The sequence below is a fragment of the Petaurus breviceps genome, unplaced genomic scaffold (assembly GCF_028583685.1).
Source record: "Petaurus breviceps papuanus isolate PSGF00001 unplaced genomic scaffold, PetGlider_PUasm1.0 175, whole genome shotgun sequence".
NCBI lineage: Eukaryota > Metazoa > Chordata > Mammalia > Diprotodontia > Petauridae > Petaurus > Petaurus breviceps.
The window spans coordinates 8,340,197-8,361,573 of record NW_027185764.1 but is presented as its reverse complement, the minus strand read 5'-3'; the positions used below and the strand labels follow the sequence as shown (position 1 = coordinate 8,361,573).

General features: G+C 39.8%; 2 protein-coding genes across 3 annotated transcripts in view; one reads left to right on the top strand and one right to left on the bottom strand.

Annotated features, from left to right (window-relative positions):
* SMURF1 (SMAD specific E3 ubiquitin protein ligase 1) overlaps positions 1-3,938 on the bottom strand; it is a 110,358-nt gene extending 106,420 nt beyond the window's left edge. For both annotated transcript variants that reach the window (XM_069084739.1, XM_069084741.1), the window contains exon 1: positions 3,780-3,938. In XM_069084739.1, the coding sequence (XP_068940840.1) occupies positions 3,780-3,834 (55 nt within the window). In that variant the 5' untranslated portion in view covers positions 3,835-3,938. The remainder of the gene's footprint in view (positions 1-3,779) is intronic.
* Positions 1-21,377, top strand: part of ARPC1A (actin related protein 2/3 complex subunit 1A) — a 341,638-nt gene that overhangs the window by 107,553 nt on the left and 212,708 nt on the right. The gene's annotated exons all lie outside the window — the stretch shown is intronic.

Below are 21,377 nucleotides of genomic sequence, written 5' to 3'. Positions count from 1 at the left end.
AGAGAGAGAGAGAGAGAGAGAGAGAGAGAGAGAGAGAGATGACCAGATCTGTGTTTTAGGGAGTATCAATTTGAAAGTTAGGTAGAAGATGGACTAGAAACCATGGAGATCAATTTGAATTTCATAACTTGCGTACTCCTAAGAAAAAATTGTAGTAAATTTTGTTGTGCTATGTCACATATAAATAGGTTGAAAAAACATTTAATCATTTAATGTATTAAGTTTGCTAAATTCATGTACCTTTCCCACAAAAGTGAGGCAGTAGTCATGGACCTCTTAGACATTCAGTATGTCTACTATTAGAGTAAATATTTCTGAGCAAACACCAAAAAAGCTAAGCTTACCTGCTATTAATCAAAAAAACTTTATTGGCAGTCATTACTACAAACATGTATCAAAAAGCCACATTAACAGGAAACCAACAACTAAATCAGCATAACTTCAAATAGAAGACAATTTATAAAAATAATAACTCTCTACACTTTATCTAGTCAGAGCAGATTATACCTTGAATTTCCCATCCACCCCTAGACACCCCTTATATACAAAGTTTAGAGTCAGAACTTTCAAAAGACAACAAAAGTGTAATAGATAATAGATCCAGGATTTTGACTTGACTGGTAACAATGGAAAAAGCTGTCCTTTCAAGAAAAGGACTGGATTTCTTAGCACTCAGAACTCACAAAAATTCCACTCTAACCTAAAACGGACAAAATGAAAGCGTCTGGTATTCATTTATATGCCACATAAGAACAAAGGTTTTGCAAAACCTGCTTAAATTTAAAATCAAATTGTTTCTGAAACATATTTGCCTGCTTTTTGTGGAAAGGAATTCAAAAGCATTTATTAAGTGCATACTATGTGCCAGGAACAGTGAAGCATGGGGATACAAAAAAGGCCAAAAACAACCCCTGACTACAAGGAGATGATAATTTCATTGGGGAAAAGTATTTGCAAAATGTTTTAAAATACACAATTATTCAAGTATTTTGCATCAAATATATTCAATGAACTATTGAAACCACTATAAACTATTTCAAACTAACATAATTATGGCAGCATTTATTTCAAATCTTTTATCTAAATATAAGGGATTAAGATGTCCACTAATATCCAGGGCACATTTATAAATTATCCCTTTGAAGGCAAATTCATCATAAAGTGGATTTACACAATCATTTTCAAAAATACAAAATAGAGAAATTTCCCCATCATGGCAAAAATAATTAGGAATTGTCACTAGACTAAATCGTGTTTATCATAAATCAAATTCAAGATAGCCTACTTTAAGCCAAAGTTTCTTCATATAGCGTATCATCATTTAGTTGTCACTCTTAAAGCTTAGCTATAGAGCATGGAATTTAATAACCAAAAACACATATACACCAGTAACTTAGAATAGGTAACAATGACTATTAGGGCCAGAAAACTACCTTGAATATTAGGCTAATCAAGGTGTTCTTAATGTGTGGTTCATAAACATCATTTAAAAATATTGATAACTGTTTCAATATAATTATTTCCTTTGTAATACTATGCAGTTTTATATTTTTAAAAACATTATTCTGAAAAGGGGTCCCATAGTTTTCACCAGACTGCTAAATGGTCGATGATAGAAAAAGTTAAGAACCACCAGTCTAGTCCAATCTCCTTATTTTACAGATGAAGAAGTCACAAGTTGGTCAATGGCAGGCCTGGGGCTAGAATTTAGATCTCCTTCACTTCTGGTTCCAAACACTTTCCACTTAACATAAAATCCTGCAGCCAAAAGTCCTAAATATCTTTTCCAACCCTAATGTCTTCATAATCTGTATTTAATTATGCTGCATGTTATTTGCTAACCAAAACACCTCTCTAAAATCCATATTTTCAAATGTCATTAAAGTAATTTAGCAACCTTTTTGTCAAAAACATTTAATGTATTAAGATGTACAATAAACCAGAAGTGAAAAAACTTCAAACTTCCCAACTTTAAAAATGGACTAAAGCCAATTTTATTTTTAAACTATTTAGTTCCAACTTTTTCACACGAGTTAATGTTCAACAGACAACTGCCATCATGTCTGTTACACAACTATTACTAAGCTCTCAATTCCCGTTTCAAGAACAATTACATTCACAGATTGACTGAAATCCATTAGGTATTCAGCAATTTAGGCTGGGAGGGAGGAGGGGGAAAGCACTTTGGAAAGAATACTGATCATTTAATCCTTTAATATCAAATGCCATCCATAAGCTCTTAAAAGTATTTCTGCAGCTATCACATTTAAAATCCTGAACAGACCAGTATATGGGGGTGGGGGGTGGGATGAAGAGAAAGACAAACCCTGTTCTTTTACTTGGGGGGTGGGGAAGAGAAGTACAGGTCAAAGATCACCAACTACAATTCATAAAAGCACACTCAACAAATGCAAAAAAAAAAAGGGGGGGGGAATGTTTATTTCAGAAACGCTCTAACCATACTGCATTTCTAACAAAACACACACATGCAGTTAACAGTAAAAGAGTAACTGATTTGATGTCTATAATAGATTGCATTGTAACTGGGAAGCAAATTAAGGTTGTCTTGTAATTAAACTTTACAAGTATTATAATGTCAAAAACATGACATTTTATGCACCCATAAAAACAACTCAACTTAAAAATAGTGAGAAGGGTTTTACATCCAGGCCCGAGTACAGCATAATGGCTCCTCCAAGAACAAAGATCCTTGAGGATACACCTGTTGCCTTACAAAACCCCGGTCTGGGCCTGAATCATTAATAATTCATTATTCTGTCAGCTTTGTAAACAGAACTCACAAGTCCTTTTATTTAAACAGGAAACAGATCCTACAACAGGCAACAGTGGGTTTTCAAAGAGAACATATGGCTTAAAAAAAATTACCTACAGATGTTTTTACAAATACTTTTAAATGCCCTAACCAGGCTATGCGTTTGTCCTCAGGGCTCCATCCTCTCCTCTTTTTTTGGTTTTTAAATCAAACTCCTTTGACAGGAATTGAACAAATACAGATTTGAGGGCTTTTCTTGCGTGTGCCATAGAGCAGAAGACAAATCATGAGGGGAAACTCCTGATAGGGATCGGACATAACTTTTGGCAGGAAATTTTCTAGCTTGGAAAGTCCCCTGGCAGAAATGTATTTGCAGAGTAATGATTCCGTGTTAAGCACGGATCTCAACACGCAAATCCCAGGGCCTGCAGTGTGTGGAGAGGGGAGTGCGGGGGAAGGAGGGGGTGGTGGAGGTGGAGGTGGGGGACGAAGGAGGATGCTGGGCTGGACACTGGACACAGGATGTCTGGAGCCTGCCAGGCAGAGACAGTTTCCAGCAGCAGACACTGTCCACACCACACCCCCCGCCTCCCCTTCCACCCCACCGCCGGCACCACCCCGCCCCCTCCCCGCAATAGCGCATGCGCACCCCAGGGCTTCCCCATTCACCCCTATGGGGATCACTACGGAGCCGACGGGGGAAACATGGAAATTTCATTGAAGAAACGAGAGTGAATCGAGGAGCCGGGACTTGTGCAGCTGCCAGAACCGAGGCTGGGGGAGGGGAGGGGAGCAGGAAGGGGAGCCTCGGCGCGGGCTGTCCCGGGGCGCAGGGATTCGGGAAGGGGGTGCAGAGCACGAGTCCTGGGGCGCACGAGTGCCTGGACCCCGGGGCAGGAGAACGCTCCCAGTGCACCACCCGCAGAGGCCCGGGGGGCGGGGGTCCGGGCAGGGGCGCCTCACCCCCCGGCGCCCTCCCCCTCTCCCGCCCCCCGCGCGCCGGTACCTGTCAGCCGGATCTTGATGCTGGAGCCGTTTCTCCGAGTCCCGGGGTTCGACATCTCCTGCCAGCGACCTGGGCGGGGGAAGGATCCGCCACAGCCCGTCCGGGTCCGAGCCTCCGGGCCACAAACTCCAAACACCGGGGCAGGGTGGGTGGGGGGAAAGGGGGCGGGCCCCACGATCAAGCCCGGAGAGGAGCAAATTTCCCACCACCCCCCACCCGCCCTCCCAACCAACCCCCAGTCGAGAACCACCGCCTCCTCCTCCGCCTCCGCCTCCTCGGAGCCCGAGACCAGCCGCCGAGCGAGCGAGCGCCGCCCTCGCCGCCGCCGCCGCCGCCGCCGCCGCCGCCTCCCGGAGCCGCGCGCGCTCCCGCCGCCGCCGCCGCCGCCGCGCCTCCCCTCCTCTCCTTCCTCCTCGCGACGCGCGCGCCCTCGGCGGCGGCCTTCCTCTCCCTCCCCCACAGCGCGCTCCCGCGGCCGTTCCCTTCCCCTCCCCCCCGCCCAGCCCGTGCGTGCGAGCGTGCTTGCCCCGAACGTGAGGCGGAGACGCAAAGGGCGCCGCTGACGTCGCTCCCCAAGGTGGAGGCGGGGAAGGGGCTTGTTGGCCGCCATATTGCGGGTCTCCCCGGAACCTGGAAGGGGGAGTGGGGCTTCCTCCATTTTTACGGACGCACGTGTTGAGCCTTATCGGCTGCATCTGAGGACGTGGGAAGAGGCCCCGCGAATGGCGGAAGCGCCAGTCCGGGTGCCGCGACCTTGTAGCGGGGTCGGGGACGGGGAGATGGGCACGGGGAAGCTTCGATGGCGGTAACAATGGCACCGGTTTCTATAACATAGTGTCTGTAGCTGGCTTTGGAAGTCCCGAGTTCCAGGGAGGCTCGAATTCAGTCCCAGCCCTGATTTCCTCACGCACCGTGGGGCTACTCTGAGTAGAGAATACTTTGCAAACTGGATGCACTCCCCCGAAATGCCGGCTCTCCTAAAGATTTGCTTCAGCTCTTCCTTGCATCTTCCCCTCTGGACGCCCTGTGCACAGAAGCACACAGGTTTCCATAGAAGCCCCACTAGGTTGGGGGGCGGGGCGCGTTCTTTCTCCACCTTCCCCTTTTCCTTCTCTGTCCTTATCCTCCTCCCCAGACCACCGAGGTCCCCTTGCAGCCACTTACTGCTCGCCTGGCTTCCCTATTCCTTCTGAAGAGTTATTAGGGTTATTTATTCTGCAGTCTTACACCCCTGCTAGATTGCACACTCCTTGAGGGCACGGACTGCATTTAATCTAAATCTTTCTTCTCCCCGGTGCCTAGCTATGCCCTTGTGCCAGTGTTTCCTGCTTATTGTGCGTTATCTCGTACTCAGATAACGAGCAGGAACTTCCACTGGCATTTGAGAACCTCAGACAGACAGGAAGTTGCCATACCTAGGATGTTTTAAAATATGAGATGAAACTAGCAATACCCAGATAAATAAGTTACTGTGACACACCTACTGTGTGTTCAGCTCTGTGATTCAGAAAGTGATTAAGAAGTATGCATTCAAATAAATATTCTGTGAACTATTAGAATAGGCAGTGGTTTTGTGCTGAATAATAGGCACAGCCCTGATATGCCAATCTTGTGGGAAGGGGAATGAATTTCTGATGGTTTAAACTTCCTTTGGAAACAAGATACTTATGTGTCTTTCTCTTTATAGAGAAAACAAAGCCAATTCTGTCAGTGGTAAAATTCTCAATAGAATCATATTTGTTGAATGACTATATACTTCAAAAAAATTTTTATATTATCTACATTCATGTTATAGTCCTCCACCCTCCTCCTGGAGAGTTATCCTTTATAACAAAGGTTTTCTTTTTTTAAGGAAAAAAGCATTTCAACAAAACTAACCAACACACCAGGTCCAAGGTGTACAGGTATCCACACTCATGATTTCTACTTCTGTTTAAAAAGGAGGGGAGGAGGGGCAGCCAGGTGGCTCAGTGAATAAGAGCACTGGCCCCAGAGTCGGGATGACCTGGAATCGAATCCGGACTCTTGAGCAAGTTACTTAACCCCAATTGCTTAAATAAATAAAAAGGAGGGGAGGAGGTAGGCTGGTACTTTTCCTGCTTTGTCCCCATACTCAGACCCAGATCCATCCAGATCCCATCCCAGCTACTTGACTGCAGGCACAGCTTTAGTGAAGGTTACCAATCCTATTTCTTCTGGTGAGATGGAGGATCACTGGGTATGCTTTCAAGAACACCAGTGACACCAGTGCTGTCATCTAATCTACAGAAGGAACCTAAGGACCTCTGAGTTTTGCCACTCCACTGCCTGCTGTACCTTTAGGACTGAACTTTCTTTTATGTGTTATATCCTCCAAGTAGAGTGGGAGCTCCTTGAGAGCAGACTTTCTCTTTGTATACTCAGTGCTTGGTATACAGCAAGTAATAAATAAATACTTGTTCATTCATTCACTGTGGCCAAGTTCCAGCATTGTAATTTCACAGCATTTTAAAAGATGTTTTTATTCTTTCCCTTTAAATTGTAATCATTGTGTATATTGTCTGCTTCCTTTACTCTTCATCAGTTTGTCTTCTCTGTATCCATCATATTCATTTTTTTCAAGTTTTCAAATAAATTTTAATTGATAACTTTATTACCAACATTTCCCAATACATGGCTCCCCTTTCCTTTTCCCAGAGAGCCATCCCTTATAATTAAGAATGATATGGGAGGGTTGACAATTAATTCAACAAAACTAACCAACATCTTGGAAAACATCTGACGCTCCATAACGTTCCACAGGCATAGTCCCTCACCCATGCAAAGAACAGCAGGAGTTGTATTCTTCTATCTTTTTGGTCAATACTATTTCACAGCATTCACTTCTGCTGCTTTTGTTCTCTCCGTCTTGAATTGTTGTCGTTATATGTTGTTTTTCTGGTTCTGCTCTAGTTTTTATCAATTCATATAAGTCTTCCCATGCTTCTCCTGTTTATTGTTTCTCATAGGAAAGTAGTAATTCTGTTACATTCACGTAGCCCAGTTTGGTTAGCTTTTCCTCAATGCACGAGAATCTACTTTGTTTCCATTTCATTGCTACTACAAAAAATGAAGCTAATATCTAAGAATGCTGTATCTCCAGCATTCCCCTGATCTACCAGTCTAGTAACCCTATCAAAAAAGGAAATGAGGTTATTCTGGCATGACCTGTTCTTGATGAAACCATGTCAACTATTTGTGAAAGGGACTTCTTAAAAGGTTCTCAGCTTGTTCCTGGTACCCTGGAGCTCACAGTAATTGCCATTAAAAAAAAAAAAACGTCATTTTTATAGTGCTGTAAATTTTGCAAAGTATAGTAGATCATCTCACTTGAGCTTCACAGCAATCTTGTAAGATAGATACTACAGGAATTATTCCCACTTTGCAGATGAGGAAACAGATTCGGGTTAAGTGACTTAGCCATGTTCACAAAGCTGAGTAACAGAAATAGGAGTCAAACCCAATTCTTCCAGATTCCAAGTCTAACACACTGTCCTTTAAACCACAGTGCCACTCATATACTTATGGAATCTAGATGGATCTAAATCACTCAGATTTTCTCCTCAGTTTAAAGTAAGTACAGTGGTACCCTTAGAAGTAAGATTACTTACTCATCATTACATCGCTAATAAGTAGTAGAGCCAGAATTTGAACCCAAGTGCCCAGTCTCACTGATTATTCTTAAAGGTCTATTGAGCCATAAAGGGATCAAATATCTTGAATTTCATCCTGATATCCCAGGAAATAGTGGGAGAGGTCAAATATTGAAAAGGGTAAATACAATGTGTTAATAGGTTAAAATACATCTTCTGACCTAGAAACATTTTCACCAAGAAGAAATAGTCGTATCCATCCTATCCATTTGTTCCCATTTCTAATATTCCTGCACGCCATAGCAGGTTTTCATACAAAGACAAATTCCCATGAAGAATATGGAAATAATAATAGGAAAAGCTGGATGTACAGGGGCAACATAGCGCCCTCCATATCATCTTTTTACTACTTCTGTGGGCTTGATGGACTGCTATCTTGTAGCCAAGAACTCTGGATGACAGCCCTCCCCCTTGTGTCAAGTCACCTCAGAAGGTAATACTCATAATGGACTCAGGTCTCTTCCTGTACACTTCTCCCCTCCACGAAGGCAATAAGCTCACAGATTTTCAAACTCTAATCTTTTGTTATTCTTCTAACTAACCACTACTCTCTCCCTTCCTGATCCATCATCCACTTCATGCCTCCTAACTAGGTGTTCCCTGTGGTTCTATTCTAGAGTCCCTTTTCTCTACATTCTCTCCTTTGATGAACTTATTCCCTGTGGCTTTAATTATAAACTCTATGAATAAATAAATGAATGAAGATGCATCAGTTAAACACTGTGTGCAAAGCACTGTGATAAGGGCTGTGAATCCAAGAGAAAAGTAAGGCAGCCCCTACACTAGAGTTCACATTCTAATGGATGAGATAATACAGCTAAAACTCAGACGGAAAGGTCCCGTGGTCCTTAGGGTGCAGTGGTAAAGCATATGCTAAGTATATTTTTTCATGTCATTTTGCTGACAATCATATCCAATTCAGATGTTGAACCCTTTGACAATGCCAAGGACTTTGATGTTGAGAATTTTATTTTGTAGATCTTCAGTAACTCTGGATGTTGAAGAAGCAGGGGGTTCTAGAACCCACGGAAGCAATTGCCAGGTCACATATCCACGAGGATGGCTTCCTAGGATGATGTCTTCTGGAACCTGGACAGAAACAGAACTGATGGTGTGGGGGAGAGAGAGGGTGCCACACCCAAGGTTTATCTGCCTTATAGTGGCAGTTTGTTGGCAATTGGTGTTGATCTGGCTAGGTCTATGTTATCTATGCTCATGACTCACAGATTTGTGCATCCAGCCCTCAGGCTCTTCCCAGATTTTCAATCCTGCATCACCAATGAACTATTGTACATTTCAAACTGGATCATCCAGAGACTTTTCAAACTATGTCTAAATCCTTCACATTTTTACCCCTTCTCTCTACTCACAGACACCCACTTAATCAGGCCCTAAATTTATTGCAAATATCTCCAAATTAGTCTCTTTAATTCATGTGTCTCCCTACTCTAGTCCATCTTATACATTGCTGCCTAGGTAATTTTCCTTAAACATAGATCTAACCATGTGACTCCCCTACTCAGCTCTAGTGTCTGCCCATTGCCTCCAGGACAAAATATAACATGGCAAGTTTTTAAAGTTCTTCAAAATCTGACCCTGACTTACCTGTCTAACTTTAATAAACATTCTCCTTTATACATTTGATGATTCAAACTAATGTCCTCATTGTTCCTCATTCATAACACTAATGTCCTGTCTCTGTGACCTTTTGATGGCCTAAATGTACTTCACCATCCCACCCCCCACCTTCATCTCTTAAAATTCTTAGTTTCCTTTAAAACTTGGTTCAGGTGCCATCTTCCATATCCTTTATCCTTCTATATCCACCTTTCCTAATCCTGCCCCAAATCGCCTTGTTTATGTTGTCTCTTTCCCTATGGAATATAAGCTCCATGAGAGTAGAGACTGTTTCAGTTTTGTTGTTATAGAGCAAGTAGGTGCCTAATAAATTCTTATTGATTGGTTGATTGACTGGTAGACAGATGTAGAATTTAGATTTTGAGATCATCTGACTGAATCCTTTCATTTTGACACAAAACAAAGGCCCAGAGACATTCAATAAAGATGACTCAGGAAAGAAAGTGGTAGTGGCAGGATTCCAAACTAGGTACCCTGACTGTAAATTCATTTCATTTTCTACTACAACATACTTCTTTCTGGGATGCATTGATTAGGATGGTCTTGCCTCTTACTGATTTGTCTTGAACAAGTGTTTTAACTTTAATTTCCTCATCTATAAAATACAAGGTTTGGACTATATTAGTAGCATTAAACTCAAATAGAAACTTTTTGTACATCAGGAAAACCACAGATTCACATTATCTACGTTCTATTGTATTTTCATTTATTTTGTTAAATATTTACCAACCACATTTTAATTTGGTTCAGCTGTACTCAGGAATGCTGTAACTCGAATACCCTAGTGTGTTTGACACCTCTGGACAATATGATCTCTGTAGTCCTTTCCAATTCTAAAAAGTCTGATTCTAGTGAGCACATTCTATGGTTATGAACTTTAGGCGTTTTCACTGAGTGTCTTTAGTCTGGACACTTGGAGCAGTGACTCCAAATCTAGATTGTCTATTGCTGAATTCTTAAGGAGTCAGATTTTTTTTTCTTTTGGTGTAGGCAGGGCTTCACCCTCTTCCACTATCTAAGACAACTTTGTCTTTTGAATTTCAATAAGCTGTTATTTGCAGTGTAAGCTAAACCCTTTGCTAGCTATCTGACTAGCACATTTCTTGTGTCCTAGCATTTTTCTTCCAATATCTCTTACCTACATGGATACTTGGCTTTATTTATTGTTCTACCAAACTCAAAATAGTGCTGTCTCTCCTATGGGAGACAGAGATATCATAGATTCCTTTTACTTATTAACCCATTAATATAGGTTAATATATAATAAGTTGGAAGGAACCTAAGAGGTCATTGAGCCCAGTATCCTCATTTTATATATAAGGACACTGAAGTCCAAAGAAGTTTAATGACTAGTTAAGTGCCTGAGGTAGAATAGATTTAATATATGCATGCAGAACTTTTATAATTATGTTGATACATAGCTATATGATGGAGTAAAAAAGTTCAAGTTAACATTCTAATATTATACTAAATTTAATCATAATTAGGAGTATACTTGCCAAATTATTGTGAAATAATGAAAATGAATGATTCTACTGAAAGAGAAACTGATCTGTTTCTGGTCAAATTAAGTGACTTCAAAGTGAATATCTGGTCTCTACGTAGGAGAGCAAGGAACCGGTTTTATTCCTCTAAATTTATCACTTCAAAGAGACTCTTTTCAGGTCCCCAAAGGAAAAGATTCAAGGAAGAAGCCAACATGATTGAAGTCCTGGTTTTTTTACTTGTTGACTTCTTCCTAGAGTTTTTCTCTCCTTTCAGGAACCAGAAGAGGGTCTGGAAATATGTATCTTTTCCCTTGAAACTAGAAGCCAAAAGACCAGGATCTCTCTCAAGTTCTTACCAGCTCTACCCCTCTTGCAGATTGGGGGACCAAGAAATCAGTCTCCACCAATGAGGATAGTTCCATGTAAATGGTTCTGTGAGCCAAGAGTTACATTTATTAAAATTTTAAACTGCACTAAGATTTTTGAAATTATGTCTCATTCTGTATATTGAGTCCATTGTCTAATGGGTAACATGCTTCATTATTTGTCCTCTGGGATCATTGCATTGATCAAAGTGGTAAGTCTTTCAAAGTTGTTCATTTTTTTTTAAACATTACTATTTTATAAGTCGTTCTGGTTCTGCTCACTTCACTCTGTATCAGTTCGTACAAGTAGAAGACCAGAATTTTTATCTTCTTATAATCTGGAGCTGTGTCAAAAAAGAGCTGTGACACTGTTAGCTGAGGAATGGTTCCAAGGTCTATTGTACTTGAAAACCACACCATTTGAGGGAGGTGAACCAAACAAGAAAGACTAGAAAAACAGAGCTAAGGACAGCCAACAGTAATGAAAAGGACCTGTAAAAAGGGGCGGCCAGGTGGCTCAGCGAGTAAGAGCACCGGCTCCAGTGTTGGGACGACCTGGATATCGAATCCCGGGCTCAGACACTCAGCACCACACCCAGAAATAACTGGCCGTGTAACCTTGAGCAAGTTACTTAACCCCGATTGCTTAAAATAAAAAAAAAATAAAAAAAAAAAAAAAGACCCGGAAAACCTGCCGGGAGGGGAGAAAAGAAACAACAGCGCAGTAGAATATTGACTGCAGTATAGTCGTCATTGAAAGAGCCTTCCCCTTCTTGGATCTTTCTCTACCCAGGATCGTATTTTAAGTTACTGGTTTCCTGAAAGGGAAGAAATTTCTCTAGAGTATCTTGAAATTCTGTGGGTTTGGAAGTGAATCTTTGTGTGCCCTTTACTGCATCATAAGAGGAGCTAGTGGCTCCAGTTACTGAAAGTGAGAGGCTCCCAAAGTGTATCCCAGGCCTTATGGTCAAGAGGAATCTGAGGCAAAGGTTATTTGTTATTACTTTAATGGTAGATTTAGAATTTGTTACTTGCTTTGCTTAGACTGATACTTCAATAGTTTTTGTTCCTCTTGTGTTATCCAGAATAGGTGCTAAATGAAAGTTTGTTGAATTAAATTAAGGTTGTTCACAGCCTCTGTGCCAGAGCCCACAGCCCAGTAATACAGTAGAAGAAGCTAGTTGATAATTAAGAATAAACTAGACCATTAATTTACAAAGCAGGTAATCTATGCACGGGTAATCAAAAATAGACTAGAGAAAATATTCACATGTAGAATATATTTTCTGCAAACAAGGGGGTGACCTAATTCCCCAGCCTGGCTGTTGTATTGAACTGGAAACACTGCCTTATGCACGCTGTATTTAAATTGAAATCATCTGCTCTTTTCTGTTGAGAACCAGCATGGCTGAATTGTATGCACATTTTTTAATCTTGCCCTGGTTATACAGAAATAGAAACAAGGGCAGATAAATGTGCCTAAATACAAAGAAAAGGATAGTAGCTGAATCTTGTTATTTAAAATCACTAACATAAACAAATTAAGTTAATTCAGGATCTAATAGCAGCCAGTTTGTGTGGGGTGGAGATGATATATAATTAACAGTTACTACTTCTCTGTTCCTTATCATCAAGCTTTCTTGAAGAAATATTTATAAAGACTGGTATTTCAATTCATGCACATGATTTTATTAGGTGCATCTTCCAACACGAGTGCATTACCTATTAGATTCACCACATCCTTCAATCTAGCCATTTGGACACTGGTTCAGTCACTCCAGTTTAGGGGGAACAGCCACACCTTCCTATTCATATTCCTCCCAGGCACTCGATTTCTTAAAAACACTGCGCTATTCATTATATGTGTTTAAGTGAATGTGTTACTTTCCCAAGTCTCCTTGAGAATTTGGCTCAAGTGCCACCTTCCACATGGAATCGCTCCCGATGTCCCCACCTGCTAGTGCCTTTCCCACCAACATCACTTTGTACCTATTTTGTCTGTATTTATTTTGACCCCATTCAAATATAGTCTCCTGAAGGGCAAGGGTTATTTCCTTTCTGGTTTTGTATCTCTTACACTAAATATAATGCCTGTCACACAGTAGGTGCTTCATAAATGCATATTGGCCAATTGATATCTATAATATCAATTCACACTCCTTCTTGTGCTATATTGTTATCATAGAGTATTTCCCACTTCACATGTAGAAAATTTACAAAGCATTTAGAGGTTTTTTTTTTTTTGGTAGCAAATCTCTAAAGAAATTATTGAAAAATGATAATAGAAATAATAAAGTCTTGGTATGTACACTAATTTAAATGAACTTGAGACTAATTTTTAGATAGAGGCATTTATTTTTAGTAAAGCTTCACCCACCTTTGATTTTCAAAAGGCTTGCACCATTCTCCTTTCTCCACAGGCTGCATATTTTTCTACCGTTCATTTCCATCTACAGGTTGTCACTTAGAGGTATAATCATTCTAGACATTGCAATCTGTTCACAGAGAAAGGTCTGTGATGTCTTAACTAAGCACAGTGCCAATGCTTCAGTGGTTCTCTAGAGTATATGGGATTCTATTGGACTAAATGGGAAAACAGTTTTATTGTCACTAGGGAAAGACCCTGACTACAGAGAAGAAAGACATTTAAAAAAAAATTACTTTTTACATATAGGAGTTAGATTCTCTACTCTTTTGGCTAACGCTGAGAAAAGACAATTAAGAAATAAATTCTACAGTCCAATTGAAACAAGTAATAAGGTCAAGCATGCTATTAAAGATTTGAAGGTCAAGGAATAGGGCCTTGTACCCTAAATAATTCATGCTACTGAATGGAATATTTTAGTCTTCGTGGGTTCGTTAAAGGAAAGTGCTTACATTGTGGAGAGGGTGGGGCTTCCTTAGCATGTACTAGCCAAGTTCTTTGGAATCTTTCAGGATAATGGATCCTCTACCCTAAGGGAGCCTCCATTCCCCTAACCTAACTCTCTGTAGTATTAAGCCATGTTTAGATGTCAGGAGAGGGGTTGTCTAGAGAGAAGAAGGGGCCTGAGCATCAAGGATTTGAGTTATCCAAGATCCTGACCGAGCTCCTTCTTTTGGCATTTGGAGGAAGGAATTCAAGTGTGTTTGGGGAAGTGCTGTTCCTCTAGGAAAAATCGGTTCAATAGAAGAAAGAAAAAGGTTGCCACTTGACAGGTGCCTCAAGTCGGAGGACTTTAAGGCTGTTGATAAAGACCAGCACTATAACACTAATTAAGCCAGCAGATTTATGCCTGTTGGTGGCCTGCTGCCTACAGTCATGCCGTAGGGAAAGTGAAGAGGAATGATCATATTTAAGGACAACAGGGCGAAATTGCTGGGTCAGATTTGCTTCTTATTTAACTGTGCAAAAGAACTCCCATAAAATTTGGCCGTGGATAGTACCCTGGTTTTTTGTTCACACAAACAGGATTTACTTTCCCTCACCTTTTCTTAAAATTAGCACCATACCAGCAACTATTTACCAATCCAATAAATATGACAAGGCTTTCTTTCCATGAAATGTATGGAGATATAAAAATCTAAGGCTTAGAAAGAGGAAAGATAAAGCTCAATACAATAATAATTCCTTATCATTTGAATGTATAAGGTCTAGCCATCTTATCAACAGATCCTTTTATTCTGTATAATTTCAGACTATAAATGTAATAATGGATTATAACTTCATAACTTTTACATAAGTTCACAAGTCAGAGAATTCTATAAATTTTCACTTTCCATAATTTTTAAATGCTATGACTTCATGGGTGTAAGGATCCCCTCTACTAATACAGATTGTTACCTTCCAGTACCTTTGTATTATCTTCATCAATTGTTGTGCCTGAAAAAATTCATAACCCACTGACAAGGAGTCTCTTCAAACTTATCTATGCTGCTTTTCAAACAACAGACAGATTCTAGTCATTGGGTCCATACTAGAAGTCTTTGCAGCTGGGCAAGGGTTAAATAAAGTGTGTTACATGAATATAATTGTACAAATGAATATTGTTGTGCAAAAAAAAAAACAATAAATATGATGAATAGAGAACCACAGATTTACATGAACTGATACAAAATGAAGTAAGGAAGGCCAAGAAAACAATATACACAACCACTACAGCAAAGCAAATGGAAATAGCCACCAAATAACCCAAAATGAACACTGCAAAATTATAAAGAATAAGCAAGTTTCCAAAGAGGAGATAAAAGAATACACTTTCCCCTACTTCCTTGTAAACGTAGAAGGTAATAATTGTGGAAAATTACATATATTTCCAGATTTTTTTTGATGTACTGATTGGTTTTGCTCATTGCATTTCTCATTTTTCTCTAAGAAAAAGAGCTATAAAGATGTCTCTTATATGGGATGGCTCTCTGGGAGGAGGGATACCTCTGCTCCCTCAAAAAGTGTTAGTATGACTTTTTTATGTGTGTGTTCATATTATATATAATATCTATCTATCTATCTATCAATATATATATGTATATAAAACCTTTCTGTCTTTGACCTCTTTAGGGATATATGACTAATAGTGTTAATTTTCTTTGTAGGCAGTTCTAATTAACATAAAATCCTTCCTTTGGGTATATAAAGTCAAAACATCAAAACAATTTTGTTTTTGAAGAGGTCTTTTTTTTTTGCTTGATGGGACCAATCATAATTTTCTTCCCAAAAAAAAATTTTTTTTTTGCTTTTTTGGAGGGCAATTGGGGTTAAGTGACTTGCCCAAGGTCACACGGCTAGTTTTTGTGTTAAGTGTCTGAGGTCGAATTTGAACTCAGGTCCTCCTGACTCCAGGGCTAGTGCTCTACTCACTGTGCCACCTAGCTGCCCCCAATCAGAATTTTCACTCCATTGACATCACATTGACACACACAAGAATAATAATCTTATTATTATTATTCCTCACAATAAGACCACACTGTCAAGGACCAAGAAAGTCACTACCTTCTGATAGTTGTTGGCAATTCTTGAGATAGGGCTTTAAGTTACAAGTCTGAATTGTGCAAGCTTTCCCTTTGTAGACTTGTACTCCAGACACAAAAGGAGATTGTAGGTACTCTTACATCATTCTCCATTGCAGTGCTGATGCTGACTTCAGCTTTGTAGGTACCTGGGCTGCAGGAAAATGAGCAACACTTTTCCTTGTACACAGATCAAAACAATAGGTAAGGAGCTTGAAAATTTTTTTTTATAAGTATCCTGAAATTACACATGCTATGAAAACTACACATTACATTATATAATTTTATAAGGAATGGTGGGAGAAAAAATATGAAGGGAGAGGCTCTGAAAGCATATAGAAAGAGGAGTTAAAACAATTCAAGCTGACAGCAACATCTGAGTATTTAAACTTTTGGTCGTATTTTAAGTCTAAGGAGAAGTTTTTTCTGTCAACTAAAAATTTTTTTCTCAGATTGCAATCTAAAACAAACAGGATCTGCTATCTTAACTTTTTTTTAAAGAGGTAACATTTTAAGGAGGATGGAATTTGGTATATTGAGGCCCCCCAAATACCAAGAATAATATTTTAGGTTTTTTACTGTGAAAGCAATGTTCTATAGATGTATGCATACATACCCACTGAAGGAAAAAGATATTTTTCCTCTTTACAATTGCTAACAGTAATGAAAACCATGTTATTACTAGGCTAGAAATTTGAACAAGTTGTAGTCTTGATAACTTAGAATAATAAAATCATAGAGTTGGAAGGGATTTTAGAGGCCATCTAATCCAGACTCCCAGTCAGTGCAGAAACCTCTTCTTCAACACCCCTGACAGATGGTAAGCCAATGTTTGCTTTAACATTTCTATTGAAAGGAAACTCATTGCTCCACAATATAACCCATTACTCTTCCCTTCCCATGAGGAAGTTTTATTGTTAAATTCAACTTTTACATCATAAAAATTTCCAAATATGTCCCTACCCCATGAGCTATCCCTTCTAGCAGAAATAAAAACAAAATAGTCCAGCAAAACCAATCAATACATCCATCAGGTTTTTACAGCATATCCTGCATATTTAATAGCACATTCTGAACCCACAGTTCATCCCTTTTTTTTTCACTGAATATGTGACCTTATTGATGGTACATAACTTAGGACTCAGTGCATCTCCCCCTACTACAAGAGTGTCTCAGGGCAAGAACTATGAAAGAGGCATGAGATCCTTAATATAGGTGTCTATACGAGGTTAAGAGTGCAAGATCCTCAGTGGTGGAACTCCTTACTTGACTGGGGATGAAGATCCAAGTTTTTTCACTCTACTTCTTGGAAAACATGTAGACAATGAGGTCTATTACACAGCTGCCATAACCACACTCATTGTCATACCAAGAAATGAGCTTGACAAAATGGTCATTGAGGACAACCAGATGCCAATATCAAAGGTAGAACAGTGGATATCACTGCTAAAATCATAGCATACAATCTTATCCTCTGTTTAGACCAAGATGGTCTCAAGGATCCCTCTGATGCTTGTTTCATAAGTCTCTTGATATCATATTTGGTAGGTTTCTTTGGGAATCTGAACACAGAAGGCCGGGTCTTCAAGTTTCCCATTCAACTGAAGGATGACCTTGCTCACAGCCCTACTGGCACTTGCTGCTGTTTGTCCTTCTTTCTGGAAGAGGACCATGATATCAGGAAGGTGATGCCATGATATGCAAATAAATTGGATTTAAGTGAGGGAGGGCTGTGCAAAGTCACCAGCCTCACTTTCACCTCTGGAACTATCTGGGTCTAGTGGCCATTTATAGATCAAGACAACTGGAGATGGCCTTGGATGCAGTGGGGAGTCCTGACCTTCTCAAGCTAAAGTCTCAGTTTGACTGAGGCAAAGCCTATTCAGCTTAATAAGAAATGAAACAAAGAATGACTGCTTAAAAAAAATAGATCTGGGAGGGGAAGTTTCTCAAGGTTTCTGACCAAAACAGAAATAATTGCTATTTGCATACATTCTGAGCCAATCAGGGCCCAAACAATGACTAAGTAGGGCTTGACCTGGAACCTATTATTGGTCCATCAATGAGTACTGTAGTGATTGATGTTAAGACTGGTCTTTAAGAGAAAAAGAGGGAAAAGAAGTGTCAGAGATTAAAAATTTACATTCCCTTTGGGCAAAGCATCTGCAGGTAAGAATGTAATACCCTATGTGGATGGAGGGAAAGAAAAGAAAGAGAAGAAGAACAAGAAGAAGAAAAGAAAGAAGAAAAAGAAAGGAAGGAAAGAAGAAAGAAAAAGATGGAAAACTCTGCTGCCCAACTGGCCAGTTGCAGTTTGGTCCCCAGTGGGCAACTCCTTTTCTACTCACAGAGGTTGCTGTTTGTCTTTCAGTCTCAAAGAGGACCATGACTTCAGAAAGGTGATGCCATGACATGCAAGTGAATTGGATCTAAGTGAGGGAGGACTGTGCAAAGTCACCAGCCTCACTTTCATCTTCAAAGTCATCTGGGTCAAGTGGCCATATATAGATAAGGACAACTGGAAATGGCTCATGATGCAGTGGGGATCCTTGACCTTTTCAAACCTAATTACACTAGAGGAAGCAGGGATGTTGTTTTGGGTAGCTCCATGCTCATCACACCATAACTTACCAGAGAAGTGATCTACTGTATTCTGGGTAACAGCAATGCATGGACTGTGGCCATGAGTTCTTCTACAATGCAAAAGTTGTCATGATGACATTGGCTAGGAGCCAAGCAGTTCATAGTGCAGGGGCCATTAATGATAATCTTTTAAAAAATTTTTTCCAATTACATGCAAAGATAATTTTCAACATCCATTTTTTTTATAAGATTCTGAATTCCAGTTTTTCTCCCTTCCCCCGCCCCCCCTCCCGTGTTCCCCAGATGGCAAGCAGTGTGATATAGGTTACACATGTATGATCGTGATTAACAATAATCTTAAGGGAATTATCATATTTCTCATAGTTTACTCCCATCACAAAGGACAGAAATAATAACATACTTAACTCTACTGTTCAAGTGAGCCCCAGACTTTTCCATAGTGGTAAAGATATCAGTAGATGCTAACACTTACTCTACTCAAGCATTCCCCCATTTAATATTGGTGGGATCATGTCTTTGGAAGATAATAAAGGCTTTTCCATTGATCACCAGCTTTCCATTCTCAGCCTTGACAATGCCCTTGAACTTGCTATGGGGAGAATCATATTGGATCATAGAAACTGTGGAGTTGAGCTCAATGAAGGGGTGATTGGTGGCTGAATCATCCACTCTGCCTGAGACAAATGCAACCCTAGTCACCAGTGGCCCAATATGGTCAAATCTATTAACTCTGACCTTTACCATCTTGTCTCAGGGTTGCAACTAAAGCAACAGATCCTGGTACTGAGCTTAGGAGAAGAGCAGAGGGTCAGTCCCTCACTTAAAAAAAAAACAAAATGATGATCACAGAGGTACATTTTCCTGTATCTTCTCTGGGTCAAGCTTAGTCATCATACCCACATAGCTTTTATTTTATCTATTATTTTATTTTATTAATTTTTTTCTATTTATATTGCTGTAGCAATTGTGTATAGTTTTCCTGGTTCTGCATACTTCGCTGCATCAGTACATGTCTTCCCATGTTTCTCTGAATTCCTCATATTTATAATTTCTCAGAGTGTGATAATATTCCATTGTATTTATGTACAACAATCTGTTTAGCCATTCCCCAGTCTGTGGACACTCATTTTGTTTCCAGTTTTTTGCTACCACAAAAAGTACTAGTATGACTCTTGTTATAAATGGGACTTTTCCTCCTGTCTTTGACCTCCTTGGGAATATATGACTAATAGTAACCATTCTCTTTTTAGGTAGCCCAGCTCAATACAAACCACTTCCCTGTGCTAAGCCCACTTACTTCTTTCTTAAAAGCAGGGCATTTGCCGATCTTCATCCTTCTAACACCTCTCCCAGTTTTTGTAATCAAGAAGCAGGACGTGTAGTTCATGGAGAACTGAACATAGAATTAGGCAGACCTGGGTTTAAATCCTGTTTCACACACTTCTAGGCAGGGTGACCATGAGCAAGTCACTTAACTGCTCTGAGCTTTGTTTCCTTATCTGTAAAATGAAGGAGTTGGACTCAATGGTCTCTAAGTCCATTCTTCTATCTGAAAATCTGTGACCCTATAATCCTAAAGTTTCCAAACAGTTCAATTTGTCTGGACTTGGAAACCTGGATATACAGGGTGTCCCAAAAGTCATAGTACAATTTAAACTTTTAATAGACTTTTTAAAAATTAAATAGACTAAGTAAATTCTTACATAAATAGCTAAATAGGCTATTAAAGCTTAAAACTGCACTAAAACTTTTGGGACATCCTGTTATTTAAAGCAGTAAGAGGCTCTTTTACTCCCCTTCTCACCTTTTTTGATTTAGTTCCTTCTCAACCACTTTTGTTTGACTCTCCCCACGCCACCCCACCCCCATGATCCACAGTGGGGAAGACGGAAGCAAACTAGGGAGTATATATAGTTCTGCTTTCCTTGTCATCGTCTGCTTCAAGTATAGACATCTTCCTTCTTCCTTTGACTCTGAACATAGACTTTTAAAAATGTTATTGATGTTCTATCCTTTTACATCACCTTCATTTCCCAATAGATGGCCCCTCCCCACCCATAGAACTGTCTTATAGAACAATTTGCTTTAAAGAGGTGGGGAAAGGCAGTTCAGCAAAATTAACAAACATTGTAAATAGAGTTTTAAAAATCCCTTTTTGTTGCTGTTTGCATGTTTTACAAGCCACATCCCATTCTGGGTTTTAACCTTTCTGAAATTATTCTTCTGGATTGGTAGCATTCTTCTGTTAGACCTAATAATAATAATCTTCCTTTCATCTTTCCGTATGTCAATACTTCAAGGACAAACGACTTCAACAGTATATCCAGGAATACTCTCCCAAATCACAACAAACCTGTGGTATAGCCAGCATTAGGGTGCTACTTCAGAGGTTAAGTGACTTGTCCATATTCACACTGCTGGTGTCAGAAGCAGGGTTTGACAGGGTCTTCCTGGCTCCAGGTCCAGGATTCTATATTTGTCTAGATGTTCTTTTAAAATCGGAGCTAATTGGAATTCTACATTGTATTCTTTATACCCCTTTTCCCTTTTATTCATCATTTGTTAGAATTTCAGATTTTAGAGCCTCCTGTCCCTCTTGAACTATGTAGTTTTTTTAGTCTCTCTGTTCAGGGCATCTTGACTATCTTTTCTTCCTAAACTCCAATTATTTATTTCTAGGCTCAGGATTCTCTTCCTTTGCTTTTGCAAAATTCTAAAAACCACATGGTCATTTTATCCCTAGGTTCTTGTCATTTCTGAATCTTAACTACTTCTTTAGTGGGATTTTGTGAAAAAGAAAATAAACAACATTTCCATTATTTTTAGAGGGTTTTAATTTAGTTACAC